At 39.0% G+C, this 17516-nt stretch overlaps 1 protein-coding gene across 2 annotated transcripts in view; it reads right to left on the bottom strand.

The window, feature by feature from the left end:
* Positions 1-17516, bottom strand: part of BUD13 (BUD13 homolog) — a 135260-nt gene that overhangs the window by 101451 nt on the left and 16293 nt on the right. For both annotated transcript variants that reach the window (XR_004351174.1, XM_032641283.1), the window contains exons 5-9: positions 14732-15036; positions 12723-12828; positions 12229-12367; positions 11753-11937; positions 11433-11514 (exon numbers count right to left, since the gene is read on the bottom strand). Coding sequence is in view for 1 of the 2 variants with exons in the window: in XM_032641283.1 (XP_032497174.1) it covers positions 11433-11514; positions 11753-11937; positions 12229-12367; positions 12723-12828; positions 14732-15036 (817 nt within the window). In the remaining variant the exon portion in view is untranslated. The remainder of the gene's footprint in view (positions 1-11432; positions 11515-11752; positions 11938-12228; positions 12368-12722; positions 12829-14731; positions 15037-17516) is intronic.

Below are 17516 nucleotides of genomic sequence, written 5' to 3'. Positions count from 1 at the left end.
GGACAAGAATGGTCAGCAAAGCCTTCGTGAAGGGGGCCCCTATGCTAAGTCTGAAAAGAAAGAGTTAACCAGAGGGCCAGAAGGGTCAGGAGGGCATTTCAGCACAGAGCATAGCACGAGCAACAACAGCAAAGGCACAAAAGTAAGAAACAGCATGGCACATGCAGGGAACCAAAGGCAAACTGGTATGGCTGGAGCCTCAAATATGAAAAGAGAGTAGCACGAGACAAAGTTAGAAAGGTAGGTAGAGGGCAAATCATAATGAGCTCTGTAAGCCATAGTATAAAGCTTAGATTTCACCTAGTAAGGATAAATTTATTTTTTTTAATTTTTATTGGAGTACAGTTGATTTACAATGTTGTGTTAGTTTCAGGTGTACAGCAAAGTGAATCAGTTATACATATACACATATCCACTTTTTTTTTTTACATTCTTTTCCCATGTAGGCCATTACAGAGTATTGAGTAGAGTTCCTTGTGAAGGATAAATTTAAAGTGGGAGCATAAACTGCATTTCAAAGAGATCACTCTGGAGGAGACTGAAGGCAGGAAAGTTACTGCAATGGTCCAGGCAACAGATGATGAAAGTAATGATAAAGAAGAGGGACAGAAAGAGAGAAAACATAGTAGGACTTAGTGACTGATTAGTTATATAAGAGCAAAGGAGGAAGAGGTAAGTTTGACTCATGAGTTAATAATTTTAGTGACTAGATGAATGAGGCTGCCATTAACCAGGACAGAACACAAGAGTAGGAGCACGCTTAGAGTAGGGAAAGCTGATGAGTTCAGTTTTGAACATGTCTGCATTTAAGATGCCTCAAGTACATATCAACAGAGAAATCCAATGCACAGCCAGATACTCCAGACTGAGGTGCAAATACAGATTTGGGAATCATGTACATACAGCTGGTAAGTGAAGGTGTACTAGACTAGATTCAGCCAAGAGAGCACATGGAGTGAGAACAGCTAAGGGTTACAGATGGAGCCCTGAGAAACATTTAAGCAGGGGGCACAGAGGAACAGAAGTTCATAAAGGTGGCCGAGATGAAATGATAAGAGAAAATAACCAGAAGTAGGGTGTCATGGAAGTCACTACAGGGGTGAATTTCAAGGAGTGGCCCTCAACTCCCTTCTAATACCATGTACTTCGTCTTCTTATATAAACTTCTTGAAAGAGTCTTTATTCACTGTCTACTTCCTTATTTTTCATTCACTCATTGACACATTAGAACCTGGCTTTTGTTTCACTATGCTATGGAGTTAACGCTCTCTCAAGTCATTACTGATCTTCCTTATTGCCAAACCCAGTGCTTTCTCCCTCTCACCTAATCAGTCACTAGGTCCTGCCATCTTATCACTTAACCAATTTCCCACTTCCTCCTCTCTCCATTCGTACTACCACTGTCTTGGTTCAGACCTCCATCATCTTTAGCCTAATCTACTGCAACAACCTTGTATCTTGTCTCTCTACTTCCAAATGTGTGCCTTGCAAATGCTTCGTACGACTGCTACAATGCATCACCTATCTAGAACGTAGAGCTACTGTTAATCCACCAGTGGCTCCCCTCTGCCTCTAAGGTGAACACCAAGCTCCTCAGAAATGTTTCCAAGTCCTTCAGTGACCAGGCCCCTGCTTACCTTTCCAGCCCATCTCACACAACTCCATTTCACACTTACTGCTATCCAACATCAAACTGCTTATAACAGGCCCCCACCCCACCAAACACTAGGATGTTCCGTATCCTTATGACCTTGCGATACAGGATGCTCTTCCTTAAATATCCTTCCTTTCCTTCTTATCTTGGTTAATGACATCCCTTAAGACTTAGCTCATGTATCACCTCCTCTAGGAAGCATGCATTCCCTGACCAGTCTCCCAAGGCTGAATCTAACTACTCTTCCTTTGTGCTCCCAAGGCACCTTGAAAATCCTCTATAGTAATACTTAGCAAGTAGCACTGAAATTATTTACTTGTCTGTCTTCTCCTCTAGACAGAAAGTGAGTTGCTGTGCTCAAGGACCGTCTCTCACTAATTGTGAGACCCTGGCACCTAGTACATAGCTGCTTAAAATTATAATACATATGCTAAGTGCTACTGAACTGATTGGGATGACAGACTTCCCTCTTTCCTAAGGCCTTCCCTAAGGGATCAGTTGGGTGAGTAGTGAAAGGGTAAGGAAGAAGGGAAGCTTATTATGAATGGCACCATCTCCAACCTTAGAAGCATGCATGGTGTTCTAGAGCACAAGGAAACCGCTGCTTCTTGTCTTGGGGAATAAGTACTTAAGAGAATCAACACTAATATGATCAAACAGACAAAAGGTCCTATGAATAACAAACCAAACCCTAAACAGAATCAAAAAAACAAACTGCAAGAGAACACACAGTGGAAAGAGATTTAGACCAAAGAATCAGATGCCCAAAGTCTAATTCCAGCTTTATCAGGTGAGCTGAAAGACTGTAAGTTGTAAAATTTATCCGGGCCTCCGTTTCTCTTTTAAATAATGTAAGTTAGTTTAATTGACCTTATGGGTTTTTCTAACTGTTACATACTACAGATCTGTTTTAGAAATATTCACTTGCCAAAAACAGACAAAAGCAGAAAAGGCAATGAAAGAATAAATAATCAGAAAGAAAGCAAGGATGAGAAAGGGAACTAAAAGGAAAAATCTAGGAGAAAAGAAGAATGAGAAGTGTAGGAAAACTACTGGGAGAGATGGAGAAAAATTATACCAGTTAAAAACCAGGTCAGGGAGAGTTCTCTTTTGGGTCCAGAAATTTGAAAAAAAAATAGAAAAAAGAAAAAAAGAATGAACTCAGTGTAGCAGGAGTATCTTTACGGTTGTGGCTATAAAAAGATCTACTTCTGGCTATACAGCAAATTAGTATTCTGAAAAACCCTCCTGTTACCAAAAAGCCGATATACAGTGTGCTGCAAACGAAGGCAGGAAAGGAGCCTGAAACCACAGCCACCCTGAGGATACCTGCCAATATCAGGAACTAGAGCTCTGGATTTAGATGGCAGCTTAAAGGACAGAAGATAATGCCTTAGGCCCATATAAAGCAGAGTGGTAGATTCCAGTCATGGCAGAGAACTCGTGCAAACTAACCTATACTCAGAAAACAATTATAAAATCTGGACAAAATATAAAGATACAAGTATCTGCAAGTATTTGAAGGCATGAGAGAGTGACCAAAAGCAGACAAAACTTGGGTGGGAGTCTGGGTGTCAGAAGAGATTTGTGAGGCTTTTTGCCAGAGGGCACTTCCCAAACTGCACAGCTCATGGAGGCAGAAAGCCACAGGCTTACTGGCTTAAGGTGTCAGTGCAGAGTGAGCAGAGCAGCTGGAAAATCAGGGAAGAAATACTGAAAGGGAGGGAGCTTCAAAAGGGATGAACTCCAAAATCTACATACAAACTGCACCCAAGTCTTTGGCTAACTGCTAAACTGTGCTTGTGCAGGGGAAACCCCCTTGGGCCCCGTGAAAAACCAGCAGCTAGAAACTGAAAGAACTGAGCAGAAATTTTAGCTGCTGCCCACTGCAAAGAAGTTAGAGTTTGGAGTTAAAATACAGTCAAGTTAACTGTCTGCTGGAATAAAAATCAACACACTTCAAGGACTTCCCTGGTGGCGCAGTGGTTAAGAATCCACCTGCCAATGCAGGGGACACAGGTTCGAGCCCTGGTCCGGGAAGATCCCACACGCCGTGGAGCAACTGAGCCCATGTGCCACAACTACTGAGCCTGCGCTCTAGAGCCCACAAGCCACAAGTACTGAGCCCGTGTGCCACTACTGAAGCCCGCGTGCCTAGAGCCCGTGCTCTGCAACGAGAGAAGCCACCACAATGAGAAGCCCACGCACCACAATGAAGAGTAGCCCCACTCACTGCAACTAGAGAAAGCCCATGCGAGGCAACGAAGACCCAACGCAGCCCAAAATAAATTAAGTAATTAAAATAAATTAATTAATAAACAAAATTAAAACTAAGATGGCTACACCATCTTATTAAAAAAATCAATACACTTCAAAGGAATATAAAAGAATTCAAAGTCTCTGCAATGTACCATTCATAATGTCCAGTATAACATTTTTAAGTGACCAGACATGTAAAGAAACAGTAAAATGTGATGAAACTCAAGAAAAAACTATGAATAGAAACCAATCTTGAGATAATCCAAATGTTGCAATGAGCAGACAGGAATTCAAAGCACCAATTATAAATATTCTCAAGGGAAAAAAAATGACGCATAATGAATGAATGAATAGGTAGGAAATCTCAGCAGAGAAATATGTCAAATGGAAATTCTAGAGTTGAAAAATATAATAAACTAGCTGAGGGACTTCCTTGGTGGCACAGTGGTTATACTATAAAAATATAATAAACTAGCTGAGGGACTTCACTGATGGCACAGTGGTGCCTGCCAATGCAGGGGACACGGGTTCGAGCCCTGGTCTGGGAGGATCCCACGTGCCACAGAGCAACCAAGCCCATGTGCCACAACTACTGAGCTTGCACTCTAGAACCCGTGAGCCACAACTACTGAGCCCACGTGCCACAACTACTGAAGCCCACGTGCCTAGAGCCCGTGTTCTGCTACAAGAGAAGCCACGGCAATGAGAAGCCCATGCACTGCAATAAAGAGTAGCCCCTGCTCGCCACAACTAGAGAAAGCCCACGTGCAGCAAAGAAGACCCAACACAGCTAAAAATAACTAATAAATATATTTAAACTAGCTGAAACAAAAAATTCAGTGTATGAGCCTAACAGGCTAGAGATGGCAGAAGAGTCAATGAACTTGAAATCAGATCAAAAGAAATTATCCCACCTTAAGAACAGAGAGAAAAATAATGATAGAAAAATGAACAGGACTTCAGAGATCTGTGGGATAATATCACGTAGTGGAAATAGTGTAATTGGAGAAGGAAAAGTGGTTTAAAAAAAAAGGAATTGAACAAAAAACAGCCAAATACCTCCCAAATGTGAAAAACATGAACTCATAAATCCAAAAAGCTCAACAAACTCAGAAAAGGATAAATACAAAGAAAACCACACCTAGGTACATCATAGTCAAACTGCTGAAAACCAAAGACCAGAAGGAAATCTTGAAAGCTGCCAGAGAATATATTATAATGTGTATATGTTGGGGTTAGGGGGTGAGACAATGAAACAAATGAAATCTGAGTGTTGACTTCTAATTGGAAACAATGGAGGCCAGAAAGTGATGAGAAGTCTTTAAAGGGCTGACAGACCTGTCACAGAAGTCTGGTACTGTCAATCCTGAGTTCTCTGTGTTGGTTTGAAACCTCAGGAGTTCCCTGGGTAAAATCTGAAATTGGCCCCCATACACGGAGGACAACGAGAGACCAAAGAAAGAGGCAGATCACTCCAGATTGGCAGGTGGCAGGTTTAATAAGCAAGGGAACTTACATACAAGGTTTGTCTTGGGCGCAGGACAAGTGGTTCTCCGCACCTGCCTGCCAGAACCTTAAAAGTTTATATAGAGGCCTTATATATAAGGGTTCAGTCCAGATGGTCCAGATGGTCTCAACAACACCCAACTTTCTCAAGGCTATGTCCTTGAAATGGCTGCCAGTATGGGAAGAGTAGGCAGGATGTACATTCCAAGGACAGGGGAGAGGTAAGAGGCTCCAGTTGCCTGGGTCCAGCTCACAGGTCAACCAGTGGTCACATCCCCTCAATAACCTCCCTCAACACTATGCCAGTGAAACAATCCTTCAAAAACGAAGGTGAGAAAAAATTCTCTAATTTAATTAATAGAACTGTGCCAATACCAATTCCTGGCTTTGATAATGTACTATGGTTATAAAAGATATTATCATTGGGGGAAGTTGGGTGAATGGTACACTAATACACTGTACTATTTTTTCAAGTTCTTGTGAGCCTAACATTATTTCAAAATTAAAGCTGTTAAGAAACAAAGGTGAAATAAAGACATTTTCCTATCAACAAAAACTGAATTTTTTGCCAACAGACCTACACTGAAGGAATATTAAAACTTCCTAATTTCTTTAGGAAAGAAGGAAGAATACCAGAAATTGTAACTATGTGAGTAAGTACTAACAACTATGTATTTTTTCTTTTGTTTTCTTAGTTTCTTAAAAAAATATATAACTGCAAAGTAAAACTTTTAACACTGTATTGTGGGATCTATACCATTTTTTATGTAATATGTATGAAAACAATAGCACTAAAAACAAAGGCTAAGTAGAACTGCAGTGTTGCAAGGTTCTTGTATTTTACGTGAAATAGTACAACTATAACTCTCGGTAGGCTGTGATAAATTAAAGATACGTACTGTGATCCTTATAACACTGAAAAAAAATTGCAGAAAGGTATAACCAAAAAGAAAACAGAGCAATTAAAATTCACTACTAAATTCACACACCTAAAAGCCAAAACACCGACAATACCAAATGCTGGCAAGGATATGGAGCAACAGAAATCCTCGCTCTCTGTGGTAATGTAAAATGATACAGCCTCTTTGGAAGACAACTGGCAGTTTCTTATAAAATTAAACATAATCTCAACAATACAATATAGCAATCATTGGGTATTTACCCAAGTAAACTGAAAACTATATCCACATAGAAACCCATACACAAATGTTTACTGCAGCTTTATTCACAACTGCTAAAAACTGGGAGCAACCAAGATATCCTTCAACCAGGGAATAAACAGCCTGTGGTATACCCATCCAATGCAATACTACTCAGTGATAAACAAGGAGCACAGTACTGATTCATGCAAGTACACAGATGAATCTTAAAATGCATTTTGCTAAGTGCAAAAGGTCTGACTCAAAAGGTTACACATTGTATGACTCCATTCATGTAACACTCTGGAAAAGACAAAACTATAGGGACAGAAAACAACAGCAGTAATTATAAGGGGTTGGTGGAGGAGGTATAAATGACTAAATGGAGACTTACACAGGAAATTTTAGAATGATGGAACTATTCCATACAGTACTAGGGTGGTGAATGAATGACTCTACTCATTTGTTAAATCCCATAGAACTATACACCATAATGAGTAAACACTAATATAAGTAAACTATAAAAGAAAAAAATTACCCAGGATGTTTGGGGGGGGTACGGGGGCTGACTCTTTATGGTGGAAAATGGTATTTTAATTAGAAATTATAAGGGTAAGATCAAAATGAACTGCACATAAATGCTACACTCTAGATGGTAAATTCGTTTCTCATTTCTGAATTTCTCAGTTTTGAAACTGTTTTACATGTGTCCTGGGATGAGCAAAATGGATGGTGGATGGTGGGTGCCAGGTTTCTCAATGTTGGGGAGGTAAGCAAAAAGGAAAGGTAATACTTGGTTAGAGTCAGTTACATCAACATGAACACTTATTTATATATATATGTAAATATATGTGTATATATAACACACTTGCAGGTGGATAGACGCAGAAACAATTATAGATATGTGTGTATACACAGACTACTATACACGCACTAACTAGCTCTGTCTGCTGAGAGGGTCTAGAAACAATGACACCTCAGTAACAACAAGCACTCTAGCAGTTGGATCTTGGTTTCTAAATATCGTTCTCCATTAAAAGCAGCCAGGATTTCTTAGAGAAATGGCTATTTTAGGCACTGGGGCAGAGAAAATACAATATGAGCCTGAAGCACCTTATAGTAACAGAAAGTCAAAGAATGCTCAAAAAATAAAAGGATAGGCATATAAAAGGGACACCTGAGAGAACTCCCAACGGCCAAAGAACAAAACAATTTAAGCAACAAAATAAATAACATACTATTAGATTACTATACAAAGTATAAAATATACATGAGTCCATAATGATATAAACAAATGATTGAGCAAATAAATGGTGAGATGAAACAGATCTTCCTTACAGAAGAAGTCTAAATAATATATGTAGATATCCTTCTGTAGGTCTCCTTTTGAGTGTAAGCTGAACTCAGTTGACTCACTTCCAGAGAAGAGAGTATGAAAGAAGAAAAACAGCAATTTTAAAGCAGAGAAACCCGGCAAACACTCACTACCTTAACCCAGTGATCCAGGTTAACACTACTAGTGATGTCATGTGGATATCATGTAACCCCTAAAATGATGTGATGAGAAGGACACTCCACCACTGTGGAAGTCTTTCCAAAAACCCATAACCTCAGGCTAATCATGAGAAAAACATCAAAAAAACTCAATTTGAGGAGCATTCAACAAAAATACCTGACCATACCCCCCCAAAAAAGTGTTAAGGTTACAAAGAACGAAGAAAGACTGAGAAACTGACACAGATCAGAAGAGACTGAGGAGACATGACAACTAAGTACAATGTGGTATCCTGAATTGCATCCCTGAACAGAAAAAGAACATTAATAGAAAACTGGTGAAAACCAAATAAAATCTGGTGCATTAATAATAACATACTAATGTTGGTTTCTTAGATTTGATTAATGTACCATGATAATATAACGAATGGTAACAAAACTGGATAAGGAGTTTACAAGAGTTCTTTATACTATCTCTGCAAATTTTCTATAAATCTAAAATTATTCCAAAACAAAAAGTTTACTTAAAAAAAGAATACAAAAAAATTTTTTCAAAACACTACCCCAAGCAACTGCAAAATACACATTATCTTCAAGTGCAAATGGGCTATTCACCAAGGTAAACCATATACTGGGCCATAAAACATGCTTAATAAATTTCAAAAGATCAAAATACTACATAGTGTATTCTCTGACCTCAATGGAATTAAACTGGAAATCAATAACAATGAGATATCTAGAAAAGTCTAAATGTTTGGAATTCTAAAATACACTCGTAAGTAAATCATGGCTCAAAGAATGAACCAAAAGGAAAATTAGAAAATATTTTGAATAAAATCCAACATACATTCCTGAAAAAAGACATTCCTTGGCAAACTAGGAATAGAAATTTCTCAACTCAATAAAGGAAATCTACAAAAAAAATTCTATAGTTTACAAGATATTTCATGGTGAAAAGACTGAATGTTTTCCTCCTAAGGTTAGCAACAAGGTAAAATATGTCTGCTCTTACTGCTTCTACTCAACATTTGCACTGGAAGTTGTAGCTAGTGCAATAAGGCAAGAAAAAGAAACAAAAGGCACCTGGATTGGAAAGGAAGAAGTAACACTGTTTATATTCACAGAGGACATGATCCTCTAGGTTCAAAATCTGACGGATCCTGCAAAAAAAGCCATTGTACGAAGTGACCTTTACTTCAAGGAAAGTGGCTGATAATATTTGTTGCCAATGATAAAATAGGAGCTTTCAAGCATAAATTAGAATTTTGAAAAACTTGTACCCACTACCATGAACTCCTTTAGCTTCTAGTTATTTAAAGATTTTTGTGATGAGATCAAAGTTAATATTAATATGTATATATCATTATCTGATATTGTATATGAAATATGTCAACATTTGGAAGGTCTGAAAAACTCAGCAAACCAATGAACAGTAGATGATGTTATAAAATCATGCATGAGTAAAAGATCCATCCAAAAGAGGAAAAAGACCAATGGATTTTTTTTTTTTTTTTTTTTTTTTAAACCTACATGTTTTTTTTTTTTTTTTTTTTAATTTATTTATTCATTTATTTATTTTTGGCTGTGTTGGGTCTTCGTTTCTGTGCGAGGGCTTTCTCTAGTTGTGGCAAGCGGGGGCCACTCTTCATCGCGGTGCGCGGGCCTCTCACTGTCGCGGCCTCTCTTGCTGCAGAGCACAGGCTCCATACGCGCAGAGCTCAGTATTTGTAGCTCACGGGCCCAGCTGCTCCGTGGCACGTGGGATCTTCCCAGACCAGGGCTTGAACCCATGTCCCCTGCATTGGCAGGCAGACTCTCAACCACTGCGCCACCAGGGAAGCCCGACCAATGGATTTTAATCTAACAGTATGAAAAGCTTTTTGATATGGTTTCTGATTCCATATTACAAATAACCTTTAAGAAACTACCACTTATTGAGTTTTTGTGTAGTATTAAAAAAAAATCTAGGGCTTCCCTGGTGGCACAGTGGTTGAGAGTCCGCCTGCTGATGCAGGGGACACGGGTTCGTGCCCCGGTCCAGGAAGATCCCACATGCCGCGGAGCAGCTGGGCCCATGACCACGGCCACTAAGCCTGCACGTCTGGAGCCTGTGCTCCGCAACGGGAGAGGCCACAACAGTGAGAGGCCCGCGTACTGCAAAAAAAAAAAAAACTCTTACACCTTCCTTTTCTAACTACCTATGTATAAGGTTGAATTTTCTTCCTATATTTCAGCTAAACATACTGCAACAGACTAAATCCTGATGTCTTCTTGTACACACTGCTATATTTAAAATGGATAACCAACAAGGGCCTACTGTATAGCACAGGGAACCCTGATCAATATTCTGTAACAACCTAATTGGGAAAAGAATTGGAAAAAGAATAGATACATGTATATTTATAACTGAATCACTTTGTTGTACACCTGAAACTAATACAACATTGTTAATCAACTATATACTAATATAAAATTAAAAGTTAAAAAATAAAAATAAAATACAAAAAAAAAGTCCTGATGTTTTCTATCAGCCCAGACATTAATGAGATTTGCAAGAATGTAAATCAAAGCTATCCTGAATCTCACTTTTTTTTTGTTCGAAAAATATAGTTATTTCTCTTTAAAAACAGGGTAACTATGTTAACGTAATGGCTTTTTTTAAAGAATTAATAAATACTTTTAAAACTACTTAGTTTAATTTCTAATATGGTAAATATTAACAGCTATAACCCACATAAACAAAACTTTTTAGAGTCCTCAATAATTATTAAGAGTGTAAAGGAGTCTTGAGAGGACAAATTTTGAGAGTCACTGTGCTAGATGACAGAACAATGTCCTTTAGCAGGCAAGAGATGGGATCTAACATGAAGTAGAGGGACTGACTTTGGATAGGAGCATATATAGTTCATCCATGATAGCAAAAAGGAATTTAGTGCATGTGGGTACAGATATGGGTAGGTGAAAAGACAAGGTGGTAGGGGCAGTGCAACATTACAAGTAACTCACTCCTAAGACAGTGAAGAAAAGATTCAAGGGCTACATTTTAAAGATACAACATATAAAAGGCTTCAGACTAGCACCTATCATTCATCCCCTCCAAACCTTAGAAAATATCATTAGAAGTGATCAGTGTCAAAAACAAAGGGTATCCTAGCTGGACCACCTGAGTTATTTGCCCAGAGCTTTGAAAAGGAAAAAAGGAAGGAGTATTCTAAGCATGGGAAATGAGATTTGAGAAATAGAAGCAACCAGACTGCATATTACTAACCTTGTGATTAGAGCAGAATATGAGGCAGAGTGTAGAATGATTTGAGAACAGTCAGGGAAGGTTCGGGTTAGATGGAAGAGAAAACAAAACTGTAGGAAATATTCAGGTTTACCTGTCTACTCCATCCCAGCGATATCCAGGCCAGATATTGAACCTGTTGGGAGGAGGTGCTGGGCCACTGTAGCGAGGTCTCACTAATGACAGGAGAGGGAGAAAAGTTAGTTACCTACGTAATTCAAATCAGAGCTGGATGGCAGTGGGAAAAAATTTTTTTGTACAGAAGTCTCTTGAGTTAAATCTAAATTCCCCAATACAAGAAATCTGAAATTGTATGGGAAAGCCTTCTTTGCACATAGCTATGTATCATCACCCTACTGATTTTCTCTCTTCACGTAAGTCACCTCATTCTCTGAAGATTCCCAGAAGGCTCACCTTTTTTATTCTTGTCCTCCTTGGCCTTATTCTTCTTGATAAGCTTGGCCATGGGGTCCCCCTCTCTTTCTTTTTCTCTCAGCATCCGATCTAGATCTTCATCATCAATATAGCGGGCCAGAGGCTTTTGCATTTCCTTCATTGCATCCTCCACATTTTGTTGCTGCTGCCGGCTCTGTGCAAGCCTAGACAAAAAGAACCAGGAGTGTCTGTTATCCTGTTTAACATTTCCACTCTTACACTGAGATGTACTGCTACACTTGGAGAACCTCCTCTTTCCAGCAGCCTAGGCCAAATACTGAAAAAGGTAAAATTGTTGAATACCAACTGGAAGTGTGGAATATATCAGTATCTTAGGAAGGAGACTGAGGACACTGAATTTCCCATTCCTGAAAACAGCTCTGAAGGCAGAAGCATAGAGAAATGACTTCCTCTGGTCACTGCAGTCTTGTTTTTCCTTTCAGTGGTTCTCTTACCCTTTTCCCCACTGAGCATACAGCTCATCTCTCTCCGAGTCCTTCTGCGCTTTTCTCCTCTGCTCTAAACGTTCCAGTTTCAAATTCCTCTTACGACCAGACTTATCTCGAAATACGGTTTCAGCATACTGGAATTCAGCTGCAAAGGAAAGTTATACTTTTAAAGATAAACACCAAGTATCAAAATCAGAAATAATATTCTAACAGCTAAAATCAACCACTTGGGGTTCTGATGCTAGATAAGAACTTTCACAGCCAGACTACTAGTAGTCCCTACCAACATCTAAGTGCATATTGGTAATGATCCTGAAAATTAACATTTTTCAAGAAGGAAAAGAACCACTTGGACCCAATGAGAAGTTAAAATAATGCACAAAACCAGAGCTGAAATTTGACAGCAATTACAACTTTTAAATATCAGGTATAATAAGCTACATTAAAAAAAATAAAAGCTACAAGAGCCACAACTGGTCTCTGCACTTTCACATCTTTACCTTCAAATGCCATGGTCTCTTGGTCCCGTCTCTCGAGCTCCTGCAGCTCTTGCTGTATGTCAGTTAACACCAACCCAGTTTTAGCCCCAGAATACATGTGTGCAGCCTATGCAATGGAAAAGGGAGCATCCAACATTAATAAGATAATGCAGCAATAGACTCCATGGGTATACACAGTTAGGTGTATTTTTGTCTGATAATCAGCAATAACCAAACCAAAAACTCTAGCTTTATATTCTTATTACCAACCACAGGATTCACAAAATAGAAAAGAAATAAAACTGAATTTCATGGAAGCTTATCCAGTACTATCAAGCTTAAGAGTAAACAGAAACACAAACCAACAATATGCTAAAGGGAAGGCTAAGCATCTGTATTTCTGACTTTACAGCATATAAACTGCACACATGAAGACTCTCAGGTCACCTGATCAGAAACCTCTATCAAGCTCTAAGCCCTCTGGTAGAGATCAACACTGATAAAATATTTCATTTAAATCACAAAGTCAAGCAAACCTAAGATCCTGAAATTGTGGCTATATTTCAGGATAATGACAAGATATAACCAAATCGAAACTTCTTACTAAACTCCACTCTGTATCAAGATAACAAACCAACCCACAATCAATGTATATACTTATATCCCGATATCCTTAAACAATGTGCTAAATTAAATTTGATTAATAGTAAATTACCCATGGACTAAGCAGATACATAAAAATGTCAAGGAGTCCAGCTGAAACACAGACCTCACTCTGTTCCCCAAAAGAGAAGAACCCTACTTCCTGGGCTAGGGACAGGCTGGTCTACCCTACCAGGACCACATGGGCTACAGAGAAACTTACCTGAAACGTCTGTGTTAGAGGAAACGTGCATACCACAGGCTCTATCATTCTCTTTCTTAACCAACTCACTGGAATAACACCTTTTTTAAAATTTTTTTTATTTTTTATTTTTGGCTGCGTTGGGTCTTTGTTGCTGCGTGCAGGTTTTCTCTAATTGCGGCGAGTGGGGGCTACTCTTCATTGCGGTGCCCGGACTTCTCATTGCAGTGGCTTCTCTTGTTGCGGAGCATGGGCTCTAGGCACGTGGGCTTCAGTAATTGCAGCACGTGGTCTCAGGAGTTGTGGCACACGGGCTTAGTTGCTCCACAGCATGTGGGATCTTCCCGGACCACGGCCTGAACCCGTGTCCCCTGCATTGGCAGGCGGATTCTTAACCACTGCGCCACCAAGGAAGCTCTGGAATAACACTTCTTTACTAGTACTGGTGTTCTTTACAACACAATTACTCAGGGTTCATGCAGATTTGTTTTGCTAATTCAGGCTTCATCACAGATTTAAAATAATACAGAACACTTACTTCCCAGGCGATATGATTTCTAAAAGTCATTTTATATTTTAAGTGCCTCTCTTTGAGCTCTGGACACAGTCCAATTTATAATAGTAGACTGCTTATACTAAATGCTTACTTTGTCCCAGGCACTGTGCTAAGAGCTTTACTTACTGACTCATTTAATTCCCACAAGAACCTTATGAAGTACGTACTACTATTATCCATATTTTAAAGATGAAGAAGCTGAGGCTTAGAGATATTATGTATCTTGCTCAAATGTCACAGATAGTACATATAAGAAGTACGATCCCAATATGTAATCTGTTTGACACAAGGTTCATGCTCCTAACTCCACTCTGTAAACTACATTCTCAGTTTATTTGTAAGAAAATAGGAAGTTTCTCTGGACCTATTAAAATGAGATTCATGGAACTGAGAGGATATAAAGGCAGAAGCTATTTAGGAAATCTGCTATTTGCAAGTTCACCTGGGCTGGGTTAGGCAGTCCTGACTTCAGAGAGAAGAAAAGAGCCCTAGAGGTCCTGTGAGCTAGATTTACTATGCTACTAAGAGTTACCTCTTGCTGCTTTGGCTTGGATCTCTGGGACTTGTACAGAGCTAGAAGACAGGAGTTCTCTCTCTCTAAGAGAAGATATGGCTCCTGAAAATTCTTACCTTCTTTCCCAGAGGCTGACTCCTTCGAGGTGGAGACAGGTCAGAATCAGATGATTTGGCCCTCTGTTTCCTCCTTGGTGGAGAGAGGTCAGAATCAGAGTTCCAGTGCCTAGGTCTATTCCGTGGAGGTGACAGATCTGAATCAGAATCCCGGGGCCCTGAACTTTGTTTATGCCGTGGAGGAGAAAGATCTGAGTCAGAGGCTTTCTTACTGTCACTTGGGTAGGAAGAAGCGTCCAACATGTGACTCTGATGTCTCCTGGGTGAAGAGCTTGTATGATATTTCCTATGGCTGGGGGAAGACCCTGGAAATTAAACAGTAAAGTCTTTAATCCCTTTGGCAGAATCTAAAAAAAGAATTTGTCAGGCTAATGTTCAATATTCATTTAGTCCTCTTGTGAGGAACTATCACTAACCTGAACACAATTACGAATGACATGGGAGAACAGCAAAGTGAAAGACAACTTTTAAAACCAATAGGCAGGATGTGGGGTTCTATTCCCAAGTTACTAGTGACTGACTAGCATGTTGAGATCTCAACATACTTATCTGTGCCATATATATATATATTTAGGTTATTAATCTGTTTTGAGTTTATTTTTGTGTATCGTGTTAGGGAGTGTTCTAATTTCTTTCTTTTACATGTAGCTGTCCAGTTTTCCCAGCACCACTTATTGAAGACTGTCTTTTTCTCCATTGTGTGTCCTTGCCTCCTTTGTCATAGATTAGCTGACCACAGGTGCGTGGGTTTATCTCTGGGCTTTCTATCCTGTTCCACTGATCTATATTTCTGTTTTTGTGCCAGTACCATATTGTCTTGATTACTGTAGCTTTGTAGTATAGTCCGAAGTCAGGGAGCCTGATTCCTCCAGCTCCGTTTTTTTCTCTCAAGATTGTTTTGGCTATTCAGGGTCTTTTGTGTCTCCATACAAATTTTAAGATTTTTTTGTTCTAGTTCTGTAAAAACTGCCACTGGTAATTTGATAGGGATTGCACTGAATCTGTAGATTGCTTTGGGTAGTACAGTCATTTTCACAATATTGATTCTACCAATCCAAGAACATGGTATATCTCTCCATCTGTTTGTGTCACCTTTGATTTCTTTCATTAGTGTCTTACAGTTTTCTGAGTACACGTCTTTGACCTACTTAGGTAGGTTTATTCCTAGGTATTTTATTCTTTTTGTTGCAATGGTGAATGGGATTGTATCCTTAATTTCTCTTCCTGATCTTTCGTTGCTAGTGTATAGGAATGCAAGAGATTTCTGTGCATTAATTTTGTATCCTGTAACTTTACCAAGTTCAATGATTAGCTCTAGTAGTTTTCTGGTGGCATGTTGAGGATTTTCTCTGTATAGTATCAAGTCATCTGCAAACAGTGACAGTTTTACCTCTTCTTTTCCAATTTGTATTCCTTTTATTTCTTTTTCTTCTCTGATTGCCATGGCTAGGACTTCCAAAACTATGTTGAATAATAGTGGTGAGAGTGGACACCCTTGTCTTGTTCCTGATCTTAGAGGAAATGCTTTCAGTTTTTCACCACTGAGAATGATGTTTGCTGTGGGTTTGTCGTATATGGCCTTTATTATGTTGAGGTAGGTTCTCTCTATGCCCACTTTCTGGAGAGTTTTTATCATAAATGGGTGTGGAATTCTGTCGAAAGCTTTTCCTTCATCTATTGAGATGATCATATGGTTTTTCTCCTTCAATTTGTTAATATGGTGTATCACATTGATTGATTTGCATAAATTGAAGAATCTTGCATCCCTGGGATAAATCCCACTTGATCGTGGTGTATGTTCCTTTTAATGTGCTGCTGGATTCTGTCTGCTAGTATTCTGTTGAGGATTTTTGCATCTATGTTCATCAGTGATATTGGCCTGTAGTTTCCTTTTTTTGTGACATCCTTGTCTGGTTTTGGTATCAGGGTGATGGTGGCCTTGTAGAATGAGTTTGGGAGTGTTCCTTCCTCTGCAATTTTTTGGAAGAGCTTGAGAAGGATAGGTGTTAGCTCTTCTCTAAATGTTTGATAGAATTCACCTGTGAAGCCATCTGGTCCTGGACTTTTGTTGGAAGATTTTTAATCACAGTTTCAATTTCATTACTTGTGATTGGTCTGTTCATATTTTCTAATTCTTCCTGGTTCCGTATTGGAAGGTTATATACCTTTCTAAGAATTTGTCCACTTCTTCCAGGTTGTCCATTTTATTGGCATGGAGTAGCCTGTAGTAGTCTCTTATGATGCTCTGTATTTCTGCGGTGTCCGTTGTAACTTCTTTTTCATTTCTAATTTTATGGATTTGAGTCCTCTCCCTCTTTCTCTTGATGAGTCTGGCTAAAGGTTTATTGATTTTATCTTCTCAAAGAACCAGCTTTTAGTTTTATTGATTTTTGCTATTGTTTTCTTTGTTTCTATTTCATTTATTTCTGCTCTGATCTTTATGATTTCTTTCCTTCTACTAGCATTGGGTTTTGTTTGTTCTTCTTTCTCTAGTTCCTTTAGGTGTAAGGTTAGATTGTTTATTTGAGATTTTTCTTGTTTCCTGAGGTAGGACTGCATTGCTATAAACTTCCCTCTTAGAACTGCTTTTGCTGCATCTCATAGGTTTTGGATCATCGTGGTTTTTTTGTCACTTGTCTCTAGGTATTTTTTGATTTCCTCTTTGATTTCTTCAGTGATCTCTTGGTTTTTTAGTAATGTATTGTTTGCCTCCATGTGTTTGTGTTTTTTACAGTTTTTTCCCTGTAATTTATTTCTAATCTCATAGCATTGTGGTCCGAAAAGA

Source organism: Phocoena sinus, chromosome 8, assembly GCF_008692025.1.
Source record: "Phocoena sinus isolate mPhoSin1 chromosome 8, mPhoSin1.pri, whole genome shotgun sequence".
NCBI classification, from domain to species: domain Eukaryota; kingdom Metazoa; phylum Chordata; class Mammalia; order Artiodactyla; family Phocoenidae; genus Phocoena; species Phocoena sinus.
This window is presented reverse-complemented; position numbering and strand designations above follow the sequence as displayed.